The 17997-nt window shown below is 41.5% G+C and overlaps 1 protein-coding gene across 1 annotated transcript in view; it reads right to left on the reverse strand.

Moving 5' to 3' along the window:
* Window positions 1-17997, reverse strand: part of LOC137278574 (alpha-2-macroglobulin-like) — a 52934-nt gene that overhangs the window by 12577 nt on the left and 22360 nt on the right. The window contains exons 16-31 of the mRNA XM_067811031.1: window positions 15562-15685; window positions 14644-14726; window positions 13208-13376; window positions 12472-12556; window positions 11412-11640; window positions 10745-10891; window positions 10402-10500; window positions 10032-10080; window positions 7772-7867; window positions 7279-7455; window positions 6708-6871; window positions 6206-6364; window positions 5902-6061; window positions 2108-2307; window positions 766-978; window positions 303-430 (exon numbers count right to left, since the gene is read on the reverse strand). Coding sequence (XP_067667132.1) covers window positions 303-430; window positions 766-978; window positions 2108-2307; window positions 5902-6061; window positions 6206-6364; window positions 6708-6871; window positions 7279-7455; window positions 7772-7867; window positions 10032-10080; window positions 10402-10500; window positions 10745-10891; window positions 11412-11640; window positions 12472-12556; window positions 13208-13376; window positions 14644-14726; window positions 15562-15685 — 2282 coding nt within the window. The remainder of the gene's footprint in view (window positions 1-302; window positions 431-765; window positions 979-2107; window positions 2308-5901; window positions 6062-6205; window positions 6365-6707; window positions 6872-7278; window positions 7456-7771; window positions 7868-10031; window positions 10081-10401; window positions 10501-10744; window positions 10892-11411; window positions 11641-12471; window positions 12557-13207; window positions 13377-14643; window positions 14727-15561; window positions 15686-17997) is intronic.

Genomic DNA, 17997 nt, shown 5'->3' on the forward strand with positions numbered 1-17997 from the left:
ACACCTTCGTTCCCACTTCCACCCAACACTCCCTACCACAATCAGCACAAGTCCCTACTAACACTGTGCAGACAGTGTTAACACCTTCGTTCCCACTTCCACCCAACACTCCCTACCACAATCAGCACAAGTCCCTACTAACACTGTGCAGACAGTGTTAACACCTTCGTTCCCACTTCCACCCAACACTCCCTACCACAATCAGCACAAGTCCCTACTAACACTGTGCAGACAGTGTTAACACCTTTGTTCCCACTTCCACCCAACACTCCCTACCACATGCAACTCAAGGTTCTACTAACGCTGTGCATATGTTGATTGTCCTGCGACCGCAGTCAGGTTTCACTGAGTCTGGAGGCTGCACTGTAACGTTCAGGGTGAAGGGCTGGTCCACCTTGTCGAGGTCGTAGGTGTTGTAGCGAACTGTGGCCTGGAAGAAGCAAATATGTCTTATGTCACTTTATCGCAGGTTTCAAGGTGATCATGTGGCTTAACCTGATCTCCAACACGATTGGATCTTCCCTAATGGTTCACTAGTTATGCCCATGAAGATCCGGGAGCGAAATGATGTTCAGTAACTAAGAGACGCCTGTCCCAGGCGGTCAAGCTCACTGAGTTGGTTGGCACATTTCATTATATCCAAATAGCGTAGATCGATACAACCATCTAACCAACCCACGTCATAACAGAAATGGTCAGATCTAAATAGAAAGCTTTCCTTAGTCTTTAGTTTTAAGAATTACCTCTTATTAGAGATCCACATACCTGGAAGAGAGCACAACCAGTGCCCACGCCATTCAGAGTTATCTCATTAGGGACGTTCAGCGGTTCGGTCTGCATCACCATGCTGTTGGACCCTGTCACGATGAAGTTCTTGTAGACATCCTTCCCTTGCACGGTCAAAGACATCTTGAGTTTGTCCCCAATGGAAGCAAGTTTGGCAAACGTTGAAAGAGCATCCAAAGCTACCACAGTGTCCTGACAAGATAAAGGAAATATGATTTTCTATAATACAGATACTGGTCCTTTGATGTATGCATGTGCCCCTATCTGTACAATACTCTACCGAATATCGTATGTAAGAACTAATATACTGACATCGAGATGTAAACAGTCTTTCATATCTGAATGCATAGATGCATTCTGCGAATCATAAATCGCCGTTAGGACTCGGTTGCCATGTCCACCAACCCATCTCCCTCATAGGATCAGTTGACAACGTTTCTATTTGACCACACGTCTAAATATTATAGCTTGTCTTGGTCCGAATTGTTTGGAATGTCAAAATTAGTCGTTAAGCCACTCCAATAGGAGATAACATAAACTAAACGGAGAGTCCTTCAGATCTGCTTCGTTCGGAAAATATCGTAGAGAATTCGGCGAATTGCGTCTTTCATAATCAGTGCAGACATATAAATGCTGTTGTTTTGTTGCAAATGTAATGTTCGGCAAGTATAATGTAGAACATAATAAGTGTAATCTATACTTTAAATATGTATATTGAAAACAGAATAATGGATCTCATATTATCATAGTCCTTCCTTCATGACTAAGCTGAGGTAAATGATCTCTACCACTTGGGAGTTCCGGTTTGAGACCTGTGCACCGGTCACGAACAGTTCATGTGCAAAATACCATCACATTCTGGTAGGACATCTCGGGGCTACTGGCGTGGTAGCTTAGCCTAGTGGTTAAATCGTTCGTTCGTCATGCCGCAGACCTGGGCTCGATTTCCCACATGGGTACAATGTGTAAAGCCCATTTCTTGTGTTTCCCGCCGTGATATTGGTGAAATAATGCTAAAACACTCACTCACTCACTCACTCACTCACTGACCAAGGTATACCGTCGTCCACGCGGAAACGGCCCTCCATTGACAATATATATGCCCAGAATGTAATATTATACACAGTAAATGAATGTCACTATATAGTTTTATGAATAAGGATGCGGTGAAATTTAAGTTCAAGTCATTCGCAAGCAATGATAATTCCCTTGAGGTCAGTCAAAAGCATGGCAAGATGCTTGATCCTGAATGTTCTCTTCCATGTCCATTTATTTGTCACACCTTATTTACACCTTCTAAGGTACGAACATACGAACTGACCTGAGTGGAGGCAAATCCTCCCTGTGGGTTCCTCTGTTTCTGCAGCCACTTGACGATCTTCAGGCTGGACTCCAGGTCGTCCTCCTCCAGGTAGGCCAGCAGGGCGTAGGCCGTCGTCTCTACGTTCAGTGCGGAGGCGCGGTAGTAGTAGCTGCGCTGCCGGTTGGCGTCCTTCCTCGTCTCCCAGTGCATCAAGGAACCTGTGAAAGTATAGGTGCGACAAAAACTGGTGAGAGCACCAGTCGAGTAACTGGACGTGGTGACAAACCACACTAGGCATTCCTTCAGGGAAATTACCTGATGATATTTCTCACAATACACACATAAAAAAAGAAGGATCTTGTACACTGATACAATACCCAGCTGGTTGCTTTAGGCCAACTCTTTCATTAGCCGTTTAGCTGATCTCTCGATACGGGAGTCTAACACCCAGTCACAGGTAGCTGATTGCACCATCTCGAAAAACGACAGAAACTGAGATGTCCGGATGCAGATATCTACAACTGCTGTGTTACGTATTTTTGTGGATATTTTACTTAGCATAGCAGTACTGGTCCCTGAGGTGTAATATGGAGAATATTATTTCTAAGGATATGAAATCATTGACATCTGATTGGCTCAAGAATGTCTCTGATTTTGGCTGTGTGGTCTATGCTCAAGTCCCGATCTGCTAGGTAAGCAACATCAGGTTTTTCAGGCAGAGAGGTATGGTATGATATAGGTGCTTTTTTAAGATTGAAATGAAAGAGGCATGAAACTATGTAACCCAAATATATAAGACTAAAGGATCTAGACGCCAGCGGTGCCTTATTAGAACATATTCATATATTAGTGGAGCGCTAAGATCACGTTGTCATAAGAATTGTGCATTTGATGATAAAAGCACCACAACTGGTCATCATATAAAAGAACATGTTTGAAATAATTTCAGATATGGAGGCACCTCAAATTTTGCATCTAGTGCGCATGCACAGCACATAAACTTTGACATACTATTTTCAGTGTCTCCCCTTCAGTCGTTAGTATTGCCATTCATTACACACCTATAATGTCATAAATACTGATATAAAGGTTCATATAAAGACAGGAAATACATAATTTTCGAAAAATACAACACATTGTGAAACAATGAGCACCCCATCTAGCCAAAATGACGGCTAGCAGGTAGCTTTTTAGACTATTCAGCTCATTGAGAATATACACGTGTGTATGCTTTTGGTTTATCTGATTAACATTGACTGAAAATGGACGTAACAACTAACAGCACAATAAAAACCAGAAGACAAAGTCATCACTATCCCCTTCAAAGGCAAACTAGTCTTCATGAGTAGTACAAGTTATGACTATGCCAAATGTTTTGCGCGTATGTAGCAGTGGAAGTAGAGAAAGGTTTTAAGTTTTGCTCCAGAAAGGACCACTACTATCAAATTCAAAGTCAAACTTGGTGCCATGGTAACGCTAATCATATTTTATTCAGAATTCCAAAACTACCAAAAGACACCAGTACAACACCAAACTTTGTGAAAAAACTTTGAACAGTTTTAAAGTTCTGCTCTGACAAAGACGAATGGGCATGGAGTCCATTTTCATACAAAAAACGACAAAAATCTATTTAAAAATCAAAATCCATGTGATTATATCCCAATTTCATGTATCAAGAGCAAGTAGTGGTAATGCTTCAAACATGCACATTTTATCTTTTCCGGACGCATACTGATTGCTTGTTTCATCTTATTTTCGAATAGTTGTGGAAAGTCGAGTGTTTGTGTTCCCCTCCAACAGAAATAAAACACATCTCATCTCAACACGTTCCAGAGGATGCACATGTCCAAACCTGTGACACTTCACTCTCTCATATTAGTGTCAACAGGGTTAGACTCACATCATGAAGGGCCAGCATCACTCAATCAAAAGCTAACTAGTTTCCCCAATGGAAGGCCCGTCCTCCATTACCATACCACCAACTCGAGCAATTTAGCAAGTCATCAAGAACCAAAGCTACCAGAATGCAGGGTCTTCCGTGTTTGCTCAGCTTGATGCTATTATCAGAAGAGTCTTCTTGTACCCCACCTTGTCCACATCCACCGACGATGCCATGATATCACACTTCCAAGATCCACAGTCCAAGAAAGAATGTATGCTTTTGTCTGTAGTCAACCAGCAGACGTACCAGGAGTCTATCTCCAACCAGATCTCCACAGCATCCTCGGGACTCACCTTACTACATAGACAAAGAAGTATTGACCAAACTGGGACTTTCTGTAAGAACCCTTAATTCACACGTGCAACCATGCCCACCGTGAGCTTGCTTCCAGTGCAAAAGAGTACGACAGATGTACCTTCGGCCTAGACACTAAAATCACTTCATTAAATCACTTCAATAAGCTGTTATACTCAAACGTCAGTTGAATTTCACCCAACGAGTGCTGCCCTACGTTAGCCCATTTACTCACAAAGAGGGGCAAACTATGACTCATCCAAACATTGCTAACCTCACTCCTGGACCAGCAGGACTTCAGACCACAAATAAAACATCACCTACTACAGTATCTATAATGGTGCACGTCCGGTTCTAAAACTTCCAGATTGGTCAAATCTTCTCACTTATCTTCACATGAAGCAGAATCATCAAAACCTGAGAGTCTTTGATCTGCATGCAAGGAGCATATTAAGAAGAACTTGACCAGGCGCAGGTATTCCAGCAGACCAGGTTCTCCCCGTCCCTATACAGATCTACCTGAAGCCTGCATGATGAGAAATAGAAGAGTCTTGACCAATTTGCCAGCAGAACGGGGATTTCAGCAAACATACAACCTCAGAAAGAGTCTCAAGACTGGTATCAATCTTAGTACATATCAGCTCTGTAATCACCTTGTGAAGACTCCATACTCACTATGAAAGTCATCCATTCTGTAGACCCCAGCATCATCGGATTTGATAAAAGATTCCAATACATCAGTGCATCCTAGTCTCAGTTTGAAAATTATTACCCAAAATCAGCCAGACCTGTTTAACATCCCACCATTACCTTTAATACCTTTCAATGAAGATAGGTAAAACTTCCCACTGCGTCTGGTCAGAGTCCTCCCCATCTATCTATATACGTAGAACGAGCACAAGACGTCAGAAGTTAAGGCCTACTATTCATCCCACTCACGAGAGATGTCACAGCAGCAGTACCAAAACAACAATATCCTTCTGGATGAGATTGGTGATACTTCGAGCATACAGAGATGTAGGCTTAGAACCTCCCTTAGCTTCCAACTTTTAATGTTCAATCATTTTAAATTGAGATTATTTGCGAAGATAAACTCAATTCATGCCATCCAATCAATTCATGCAGCTGTCGTACAGTATGCCAAAATGTCAGCTTACATGCAGGCAGGTCATGTATGGAGTCAGTCATTCTTCCACAGACTGGACTCCCATCTCCAACTGAATTGGGCTGGGGAGTGGCCAGTAAGTTCTCTACTGACGACTCAAACAGTTGTCACTTCCATGCACTGGTGTAAGAGCCAGTATTCATGACATTGGGCTCAGATATATTTTCAAGATGGTTAATCAGTCTTTTTCAAATAAACCGTCTCAGCACGGCATTGATGACATGCATGCCCATAACTACAACAGTAGCCCAAAATGGCAAATTATTATTTATCCATTGGGATTTATTTGCAAATTTTTTGAGTGCCTCCATATCCTAAAATGTTCACTATGCATCAGTCGATAAATGTGTAATGTTTCGTGCTTCTTTCACTAAAAGCACATTTAATCTGTTTATCCGCGCCGCTATATACCATTAATTATAGCGTTGGAGTGGAGGCCTCTCTGTAGGTTGACGTGCACGCGGCCGTTTGCGTCCTGGAGCGCCGTGACGTACGCAGCAGCGGCCATGGTGTAGACGTCGGTGATGGGCTGCGCAGCGATGCAGTTGATGGCGTTCAGAATTGCAGGGTCCTAGAAATATTTTGATAGGTTATCAGAGCACAACAATTGTGCTAATAATTATCACCTCACGTGTTCAACGCCACCCAACATCCCTGGCACAGGAGGATGTCATCATAAAGTTTGCACTTTAACTTGACAGGTATGAGAACCTACCTCCTTGGGGGTACCAGCAGTGATGAGAGCACCAACCACGAAGGCCGTCAATGTCACGTCACTGTTGGCGCCATCGACACCTCCTCGCATGGAAGAGTGAATGACACGACCGACCTCAGTGAAACACCCGTTCGACTTCTGCTTCCTTTTCAGCCATAGCTATCAAAATACGATATAAATTTATTAGCAACACGAAAGCCATTCACTTTACATTACTCTTTCTTATAGAGGATACTTAGCATTTTGTGTTCAACGAATGGGTTTGTATGGCATTGCACATACCAACTATGGTCGATCAGAATCAATTGCACTGTGATGTCGCGATGTAAGAAAGTTCTGTTACATGTAAACCTGTACTAGGGAAAACAGGCTTAAGGCGCGTTCCCACGTTGCAGTTTGTTGTGTAACATGTGTGGCATGCAGCGTGTTGTACTACACATTGTATGCTACACATTGTAACGTGAGAACGCGCCCTTAGCGTGACACCGGTGCTTCTCCTTACCCTCGCCCTCCTGAGGACGTTCTGGTCGATCTCCAGGAAAGACTGGGCCTCGGTGAAAGACTTGATGACGAAGGCCGTGAGCCACGTGCTGCCGCTACTGTCGGAGTTGCCGAATGCGCTGAAGGATCCATCGTCACGCATGTAGTTCAGTTCCCGTTGGTAGCCTACACAAAACGTGACTGAATTGAGGTGTTTTCACATTTATAAGACGTTCCGAAAACAACTACCTTTGTTCGCACTCAAGATGAAATGAGTACCTATAGCAAGCGAGAATTGGTTTACAAAGTTAAGACATCGTGTTCACTGAATAACATGGAAGATTTTGCCTCAGTGGGTACAATGTTTGGGCGTTGTCTTCACGCTATTATGCAGTCCCCGCTCCGGTAAATGAGAGAGAGAGCTAGCTGGCTGTAGGCTTGGTGGGGAGTATAGTGTCCCTTACCTTTCGGTGTAACTACTAACGTGGCCAACATACGCTGTGATTAACACACACCATTGTTGGAAGCACCACTAGAACCAATCTACCCATGAGTCCTGTATGATGTTACACTGATCTGAAACATGTATTTACCACTTCCGAGATACTTGTCTATGGTGGCCGATATCTCCTCTGTCAGCTGATTGGTGGCCTTCAGGTATCTCATGATGAACACGTTCGGGGCAAAGTTGATCATGTTCTGTTCTCCGCAGCCGTAGGGAACCCGGAGGAGGTCGCCGATGTTGCTGAAGCTGGGCCCCATCAAGTCACCTGGATATGAGATCAATATTACTGAAGCTAGTCTCAACTTGTCAAAGTAAAACCAAACTAAACTCAATAGCATGTAGGCTCAAAGTATTTGAAATTCGAATCACTTTGGCAATATGTAGGCTAAAGGACCTGCTTCTCTCAATGGTACGTTCTTATCAGCATCGGGCCTGTATAGTACAAGTACTATAAAATATCATTGATCAGTCTGAGAAACAATCACAGCACAATGCAAAAAAAATTAAAAACACACCATAAATAACATAAAAAAGTAAATCTAACTTTATTTAACACTTTCAGACATGTAACCCTCCCTCACCGATCACACTGATTACCCCTCTTCCGGAGTCAGGGACTATTGCTTGGTCCGCAGGGAGGGGCAGGTCGATGGAGTCAAAGAATTCTGTTCCTGATTCTGAAAACAAAGGAATAACAATCAGTCACATGTCGTATTTCATCTCATGCTACAACCCATCGTACCGCTTATAAGGTAATATTCCAAAGAACCGACAAAGCCGCTCAGACACACACGCACGCATGCTCACACACCGCTACCCTTACAGTTCATAAACTGCAAACATGTCCACTCCATGGTAAGTCATTGCCAACGAAACTGAACATTTCGGAGAGGATAGTGAAGAAAAACAAAATCAAAGTCCAGAAAATGTTTATTTTCCAAAACTACAACTTATGAAAGAACAATTTGTACCTTTTCAGCACTCAGTGAACCGTATTAGACTTGCAGCACTAGTCTGACGTAAGGTTCCCACCAACACTCAAGTAATATACGTTCATGGCTAGAAGTATCAACATCAACCGCGAGAAAAAGAACTCATTTGTTGTTGGTTTAATTCGGACACAGAATAAACAAACAGTTAATTCATCTGAAAAACAAAAAGAATGTGTTCTCGGTAAAGTGTATTTCACGCTGTTGTGGTCACATAGCACCTGTTCAAAATCCAGAATTGACGGAGATACGCATACCACAATTACGTTGTATCAAAGACTAAAATACTAAAATCAGAAAATAAAACGTCCCCTTTCGCGAAAACGCTACGGAATCATACAAAATGGGAATGACTATATTTTGGTTTTAACGTTTATTTACGGTTAAACACCTTGATCGTCTTACAGTTCTACAGCGTGACACATGTTACGTTGTAACTTACGTTCTTGTTAAATTCAAAGAATGAATTTTGATTAAACGCCAAAAATGACAAAACCAGAAAACATCTTCTCCACATATGTAATGAAAAGAGAAGTTAACATTATTCTGAAATTGTGTCCGAGACAGTCGTGCAACATTGAGATATCTACAAGCAACACTAACACAATGAGACACCGGGATAAAACATTTGTTCACTTTGGATCCATACTTATTTAGAGTAAATTAAAGAACAATCTATATGGTTGACGAAACGTACACTTCAGTTTCAACAACATGTTAAATCGTTTTTTCGGGGGTTTCTTTATCCTAAGTTATGATTCCCGATGAAATATTCGTATGAAATTTACGTAACGCCTTTAGTACTTTACGTCAGGGTGAAAATATGGGGCATGATCGACAATGAAATCCATAGAATGAGCACTACTCTGCTCGCATGCAGAAATTCAAAAGGTTACCATCACGTGACTTTTGGTGTTTTTGGGGTAACCCATGTAACGCCATGGACCATTTTAACTGTAAATTAACTTAAAATACGAAACGTTAAGTACATTGTGTTTATCAGAAGTGATCGGGTTCTGCGGTTGTGTATCTGCGTTGATGCTGTCTAGCGACATGTTGTTTCAAAGTAACCAGTGGCTCCATAACGCCTCGCAGCAACGTTACGCATCGTCACCGTCACGTATGATTATGTGCTTTGAAGTCTTTAAAACGAACGTTACTGGTCTGAGTTCAACTAACCTGCATCTCTCGTAGACATAACCAGCTTGTCATCTAAACTATAACATTAATTTCATGCCTCAAATCACACGTTTGGTATTCCAACAGTTTCTAGTTTTTAGTTATTGCTTACATTGCAGCTTTGTTACGTTTGCACGTACGTGTTTGATGTTGTTTTGCATAAACCGTTCCTAATTGCTTTTAAAATGTAATACATTCGACTTGTGATAGCGGTTGTCGTCTTAGAGGCAGCTTTCATTGACGGGAACGTCATTCTACGGCACCAGAAAAACCATACCCCTTGGCCATGTATGTCAGTACCTACTTAGCATTTGTTTTAATGACTTGTTGGTTTTCTTGCTTTTCATGTTCCCCATGTTTTACTTATTATTAATTTACATAAAGATCAATAGGTGCTTTTGGTTTCATGAATCGCATCTTGGAAACTCAACGGCTGCAAGTATCCAGTTTCACTGGGAATGACCAGCTACTGATGGTGTTATGGCTGACGTTCAGAAACATTCTATGGTGTAGTTGTACTACCGACGTACCTGTGGGTGGACTATTACCGAACCTAACCACACCATGGTGTTGTGGGTGTACTAATGACGTAACCTCACACGTACAGACGTACCTGAACACGCCATGGTGTTGGAGGTGTACTAATGACGTAACCTCACACATACAGACGTACCTGTACACGCCATGGTGTTGTAGGTGTATTCCTTCTCATCGCCTTCAGGCTGTAACAGACAACAACATCACATTTGCTTGCCCTCACAATACATTCACAAAAATGCTTTTAGTATGCTACTCAAATTAAAATATCAAGCAAAATATATTTCTCGTGTTTTGCTGAGTTGTTCTTACACTGGCTAGACACCTGTGCATTGGTAGTTACACGATACTGTCTTGTCCAAGGTCTTCAGTGGGTGAAGAACGTTAGAAAGGTTCGTGACGACACCTTAACGCGTTTCTGACAGTTAACACCATGATTCTTGGCCGGGATATTTTCTTCTAAATGAACTGAAAAATCATATATCCAGCAGTACGTTACAACTCACTTCCACGAGGAGTTGTCTGACCACGGCGTCCTTGATCCCTATTGCCTCCCCTGTAGCCGTGACCTTGGGACATTGAGAATCCCCGGGAATCGACTTGGCCTAAACATGACGGAACGATAACCAAGCTATAATAAATGTATGGTAACTAGTCTTTTGGCATTTATTGTATCCAAATGTACTTATTTGTAAAATTAATGGATAAAGGAAAATTCGGTACTGTTTACATAAGATGAGCTTCTTCGTGAAAGAACTCCTGTAATTCAGAAACAGAACTAGGAGGTATATGGTGGCGAGCGCCATTTCCACAGAGGGAAACAGAATAAATAATTAAATAAATAATTACCTGTGCCGTGATATTGATGTAGCCGATACTTCTCGGAATGATAACAAAGTCATGGCGTTTTGCCTCGTTTCCACATATGCACATCCACGTGACTGGTTCAGGGTTCAGGAGGTCAAATTCTATCGACTCGTTCAGCCGCAGTTCAATCTGATATGACATGACATGACAAGTAATCAGTAGGATTAGAGAAGATCCCGGGACGCTTGTTCACTTTCTCTTGCTCGAACTGTACGATCAGCACAGTTCTATGTGTGCTGACTTTACTGCACTTTAACAGTCGTTCTACCGTCAAACTATTTATCGGAACCATTATTAACAGTTATTGAGCTCAATATGAGCGTACAACATAAAGACATACCTAAATGAAAGTATGAAAAGAACAATGAATGATACGATTATTTTGGGTCATAAAACTTCCTTCCTAAAACTTAGTTGATTAAAAAATCAACTTTGGTAACTAGTGGAACGGGACAATGAAAATGTCCGTGACCCAAGGGGAATAATCCCAACATACTGCACACTCCTCTTGTTATCCAAAGAAAACACAGAACTGAATATTTTAAGTATAACGCGTACCCTTGTGTATGGTGCGTATCTAGATGTATATCGTACACATGATTCCATTAGAAATGAGTATGGTTTAAAACAGGACAACATATGTACCCACCTCAATGCACTCTGTGAGGTAGTTAAAGACTGTGACGGTGAGAGGGATGTATTCTCCCCTCACAGCAGCGTAAGGGAGGGTGAAGGAGACGAAGAACGGCTGGAAAGCTGTTACAGACGCCGACTCAGACACGCCCACACCGACATCCGACTTGGCACAGACAGTGCTACCGACCCACTCCGTAATGCTCCCGGGAAGAGTCTTATTCAGTTCCAGTTTTCCGGAGTCACTGGTCAGGATAACAATGTCAGTATGACGCAATACACAGACACTGGACAGGATAACAATCTGATCAGTAAGCAATACACAGACACTTTACAGGATATCGCACACTGTGCGTGACTACAGTGTTACAGTTTGTTTTTATACGGCCTCTGGACAGTCATTATCCTAAAACTGGATACCCGAGAAATGTGCTACCTTGAGATCCTACCTACCAGCAGTTCAACCGGGAGATCTTGACCCCATTGATACAGAGTGATTCCCTAGATACGGGGATCCTCACTGGCGTCCTGCTTACCCAATGACCTCCAAGTTCCACAGCCAGGCTCCAGGAAAATACTGTCTCATTCCTACCGACCTAACGACCTCTAGGTTCCACAGCCAGGTCTCGGGGAAATACTGTTTCAGTTCTACCTACCCAATCAGCTCCAGGTCCCACAGCAAGTTCTCGGGGAAATACTGTTTCAGTTCTACCTACCCAATCAGCTCCAGGTCCCACAGCAAGTTCTCGGGGAAGTACTGTTTCAGTCCTACCTACCCAATCAGCTCCAGGTCCCACAGCAAGTTCTCGGGGAAGTACTGTTTCAGTTCTACCTACCCAATCAGCTCCAGGTCCCACAGCAAGTTCTCGGGGAAATACTGTCTCTGTTCTACCTACCCAATCAGCTCCAGGTCCCACAGCAAGTTCTGGGGGAAGTACTGTCTCAGTTCTACCTACCCAATCAGCTCCAGGTCCCACAGCAAGTTCTGGGGGAAGTACTGTCTCAGTTCTACCTACCCAATCAGCTCCAGGTCCCACAGCAAGTTCTGGGGGAAGTACTGTCTCAGTTCTACCTACCCAATCAGCTCTAGGTCCCACAGCCAGGTCTCGGGGAAGTACTGTCTCAGTGCTACTGTCTTCTTCTTCGGATCAGCAGCTTCGTCTGGAAAATGAAGAAAAAAAAGAAATATCACATCTGAAACTAAAAACCATTGACACATACAGAATCTCTTCTTCTGGTCATAATTATATCTAACGAAGCCCTCCAACAATGTATGCTACAGTATTAAAACATGCACCAGCGTGTGGTTCAAATTTCGCAGTTTTGACAGGACGATTCATCAACAGCACGAGATACTCTCTTCTAAGGGATGATGAGCGCCGGTAACAATCAGCGAATGCAGACTTCATGATTACTCAACCTTATATGTCGTCAACTTCTGAAACTAAGACTGTTAATCTCATCTGGAATCTCAATGGAAGCCTGCTCCATAACGACCCCGTGCTGGTCGTTTGATAAGAGCACCAACATTGGACACTACCGCGTTTTCTCCACCAGGAATTAAGCACGCTGCATATTTTGAATGTTCCTCGGGTTCTGAATTTGTAGTTTTACACAATAAAACGTAGGGAAATTCAAGGACAAAGAGTTTGCATCCTATACGGTTTGTTGAACTATTAAATATGTAAAATGTTTTAAAACATAAGTTACCATGGCATATAGTGATGTTTGGAAATGATCGATTACACAAATACATTATTAGATATGATTTTATGGCTATTGACGAGTTACCGTTACTGTCTCCCCACTTACCCTCATCAATGTCTGCACTATCATCATCACCCGACCCCGCAAACCCGGGGCCATCCGACTGCCACTCGTCGTCCACAGACCTCCGTCCCCGGTAGTACCTGAATGTGTGTTCCTTCCTACACGGCCTAGAGTCCAGTTTCAGAGGACCAGCTGTACTCAGTGACGACAGCTGTTAACAAAACAGAGGACCTACTGTACACAACGATGACAGCTGGGAACAAAACAGAGCACCTACTGTACATAACGATGACAGCTGTTAACAAAACAGAGGACCTACTGTACACAACGATGACAGCTGGGAACAAAACAGAGGACGTACTGTACACAAAAATGATAGTTGGGGACAAAAGAGGACCTACTGCGCTCAGTGACGACAGGTGGGGGACACCAAGAGGGTTACACATGAACACGTTCGTTGTATGTGGCTATCATAATCAGTCCCTAAACACATGATTTGGACCTACATTGTACACATTAATCCACAGTCCATACTGTCCACATTTCCTAATACCCGGTTCTTTCTTCTTTGTGCGGTTTTCAAACTTCAGTTTTGCTTTTCACCCAACTTATCCACTGATTGTTTAGCTCCCAAACTACTTTTTTTAATTCAAATTTAATTAGAAAACGTTATTTTCCCAACACCTTGCAAAGTACCTGATATACTCTTTAAAACCTTTCATCAGAAATACCTCGTGAGTTCTCCACCAACGGTTTCAGCTTCAGCCACTGTTCGTTGGAACCTTTTTCTGCTTTTTGCCAGCTTTGTCCTGTTGCCTTTTCGATGTTTCCAGAATAATATTTGTTCTTTACTACCATTTAAGGTCGCTGAGTTAGTCTTGAAGTAACAATGATTGCTCATCACGCCAATGACCAGTGTTCAATTCCCCAAGTCAATGCAAAGTATAAAGTCGTTTACGGGTGTCATCTGTCATGATATTGCTAGAATGATGCTAAGGTCGGCTTAACCACAAAATATTCTCTACCAACATTTACCAGTATCCACAAAATATTATTTACCAACATTTACCAGTATCCACAAAATATTATTTACCAATATTTACCGGTAACCACAGAAAATTCATTACCACAATTTACTGGTATACACAGATTATTCTGTACCAACATTTGCCAGTATCCAAAGAATATTCTTTACCAACATTTACTGGTAATCACAAAATATTATTTACCAAGATTTACCGGTAACCACAAAATATTATTTACCAACATTTACCGGTAACCACAGAATATTTTCTATCAACATTTATTCAAAGAATATTCTTTGCCTACACTTACCGGTAAGCACAACTATTTTTTACTAACGGTAACTGAGTCACTCGATTGTAGGTTGCAATCATGACCTAATGAATTCTGTCTGATAAATCTTACAATTTCTTGTTCTAAGACAGTTTCATGAACCGATTCCTGAATCTACTCACCAGGAAGGCCATGTTCGAGTCGACGTAATCTGTTATGTACTTGTATGTACTCCTGGCCGTGTAGTAGGAGTAATGCGGTATGGCTGAAACAGTCACAGGGAAATACTGGATATATAACGCTTCCAAGCGTCCGGACAACAGGGCTATCTGTGGAACATCCCCGCATTTCAATACCATACGCATTTATTCGTATAGATATAGTGAAGCGGTGTAAACAGCGTCTGTGCTCAGCAGGATAATATGACAAGATTCGTCTTTAGTCAGGAGACTTTTGGCAATTAATTTTCTCTTGAAGTTCAAAATGTAAGTAAAATAGGAGTTGGTTGGTTGGTTGTTTAACGCCATACGCTGCAATATCCCAGTTATATCGACTCTGGGCCAGACAATCAAGTGGTCAACAGCATGAGCACCGGGATAAGATGAGAAAAATAGGAAACTAAACATCTGATTACATGATCCAATATAGTGATAGATATTCGAAATCGAAGCCGTCATGTCATATATAGAGATAAAGACTTATCATAACGATACATTACGTTACATCAGCATATCGTGACGTCTTTATTCCTCACTGTGCGAATGCGATGTAGATTTTAATGAACATAATATGATTCCGACCATACCGAGAGTCTCCCTGTAAGGTGTGAGGGCTAGGACATGTCCTGTTCTCATAGTAACAATGAGTGGCCTACTGGTTATTGCGTCCTCTTATCTCGGTGAATTTCCGAGTTTGATTCTCTGCCTTGGTGCACGTACAAAGTGTACAGCCTATTTCCGGGTCCGTCGCCATGTTTCTGTAATGCTACTAACAGGTTCGGAACGCATAACTTACGCTACCTTTTCATGACATCGAATGTAGCAAATTCATTTAACAAAAATGAAAATTATCGAAATAAGAATTGTTTCCTGAATGATCACCTATTTCATCGGAGTTGGAGAGACGAGTTCTCTTCAGCCATTCGATGCAATACTGCGTCACTGCATCCTCGCTGATGAATTGTTTGGTCGGGTCGGCGTTGTAGCGTTCCAGGGACGAGAACAGCTGCCAACACAACACGTTGTTAAAGAGGGACTCCTCTCTCAAGCCGAGGTGAAAGTTCATACGAGGTCAAGCCATTAACCATGACGTTTTATAATCTTGGCTCATTTGAGAATAGTATGTTTTCAGATTAAAGGGTTTGGTTCAAAGTGAATGAAGAGCTATGTTTCTGGTAAAGGATATTAGTTTGTCCGTTAGGGGTTAACTTTCCAGTTCATTAGTGACGGTTATGAAAACACGTCACAATTTAATTCTGGACTCACAATAGTCCAGAAACTCTCCGCACTGTGACCGCTCTCTCACAAGAGATTTGGCAAAAATAAACATGCAGTTATTATGAATATGTGCTAAGGATGAAAAATTGAAAAAAAATTTTTTCGAAAACTGAAAATTTAAACTCGCTCGCCCATGGGCAAGCCCATGGGCGAACAGCGACCCATAGACAGGCCCATGGGCAGGCCCATGGGCGAGAGTGTTCAATTTTGTCCAGAATAAATGTTTTGGAGGTTGTAAATGAATGAAAAAATGTTAATAAGTATTATGACTCAAATTTCAGCTCGATTTGACTTGACTCCGCTAACTGACAGCGATTTTAAAAAATCTCGCCCATGGGTGAAAAACATTTTGGCCCATGGACGAGAATATTTACTTTCACTGAAAATACATATTTTTCCCATGTTTTGCAGTTTGTAAATAAATGTAAGTATATTTATTAGTGTCGTGACACGAAAATTAGCTTATTGTGACTTAATTCTGATAATTTAGAGCGATTTAAAAATATCATTTGGCCCATGGGTGAGAATATTCACTTTTACTCAAATTACATTTTTTTGCATATTTTGGGTGTTGTAAATGAGTGAAAGTATGTTCATAAGTATCATAATACAAATTTCAAATTATTTTGACTTAATTCCGTTAATTTAGAGCGATGTTTAAAAATCTCGCCCATGGGTGAAAAACATTTTGGCCCATGGGCGAGAACATTGCCTTTTACCCCAAATATATGTTTTCACGTGTTTTGGAGGATGTAAATGAATGAAAGTACATTTATGAGCATCATGACAGAAATTTCAACTCATATGACTTAATTCCGCTAATTGAGAGCGATTTTAAAAACTCTCGCCCATGGGCGAGAAAATATTTTTTCACTCAAAATAGATCTTTTTACATGTTTTGCAGTTTGTAAATGAATGCAAGCATATTTATAAGTATCATGACACGACATCCAACTCATTTTGACTTCATTCTGCTAATTTAGAGCGATTTAAAAACAATCTCGCCCATGGGCGAGAATATTTCCTTTTACTCCAAATACATCATTCTTTTCCAATGTTTTGAAGGATGTAAATGAATGAAAGTGGCTTTACGAGTATCGTGACACAAAATCTAACTGATCTGATTTAAGTTTGAGAATTCAGGGGGATTTTAAAAAATATACGAGAATAATTACTTTTACTCAAAATACATCTTTTCCTGTGGTTTGGAGGTTGTAACTGAGTGAGGATATAGCACAAAATTCAACTCATTTTGACGTAATTCCGCTAACTACAAGAATCTGCACTTCCACTCCAAATACATAGATTTTTTTATTGTTTTAGAGGTTGTAAATGAATGAAAGTGTGTTTATAAGTATCACTCCTGTCTTAATTCGACTAACCTCGCTCGTGGACGAAAATATTTTCATTTGCTTGTTTTCTTTATTTTGCAAGCATATGGTTAAAATTCAAATGAAAATACAATGACAAATAATTTCAGTTTAATTTAGTGAGTTTAGTTCTATGTCACACTCAGCAATATTCCAGCAACATGGCGGCGGTTTGTAGATAATCAATTTTCGACCAGACAGTCCAGTGATCAACAGCATGACCATCGACCTGCACAATCGGGAACCGATGTGGCAATCAAGTTAGCGAGTCTGGCCACCCGATCCCGTTAGTCGCCTCTTACGACAAGCATAGTCACCTTTTATGGCAAGCATTGCTTGCTGAAGCCCTGTTCTACTCCAGATCTTCATAGGTCCGGAACGCAGAGAAGTTATTTGTGAAAGTCCTTACTCCTTACTATACTGGGACACAATAAACAGCGTTGTGAGATCTTTAAGCTGTTTTGAAATATGTCTTGTCAATCCCACTGACATTCGCCAATAACCACTTAAATATAGAATATATAGTCCGTGCTCCTTCAGAACAAATAAGTAATTAAGGATCCCCAACTGGGTAATTAAGTAAACAACTCAAAATACTGTCACTTTCTGCCCAGGACATCACGCTTCACCAATCGTGAGGTAATGACCTTGTAAAACCCCTCAGAAGGAA

The sequence above is a fragment of the Haliotis asinina genome, chromosome 3 (assembly GCF_037392515.1).
Source record: "Haliotis asinina isolate JCU_RB_2024 chromosome 3, JCU_Hal_asi_v2, whole genome shotgun sequence".
NCBI classification, from domain to species: domain Eukaryota; kingdom Metazoa; phylum Mollusca; class Gastropoda; order Lepetellida; family Haliotidae; genus Haliotis; species Haliotis asinina.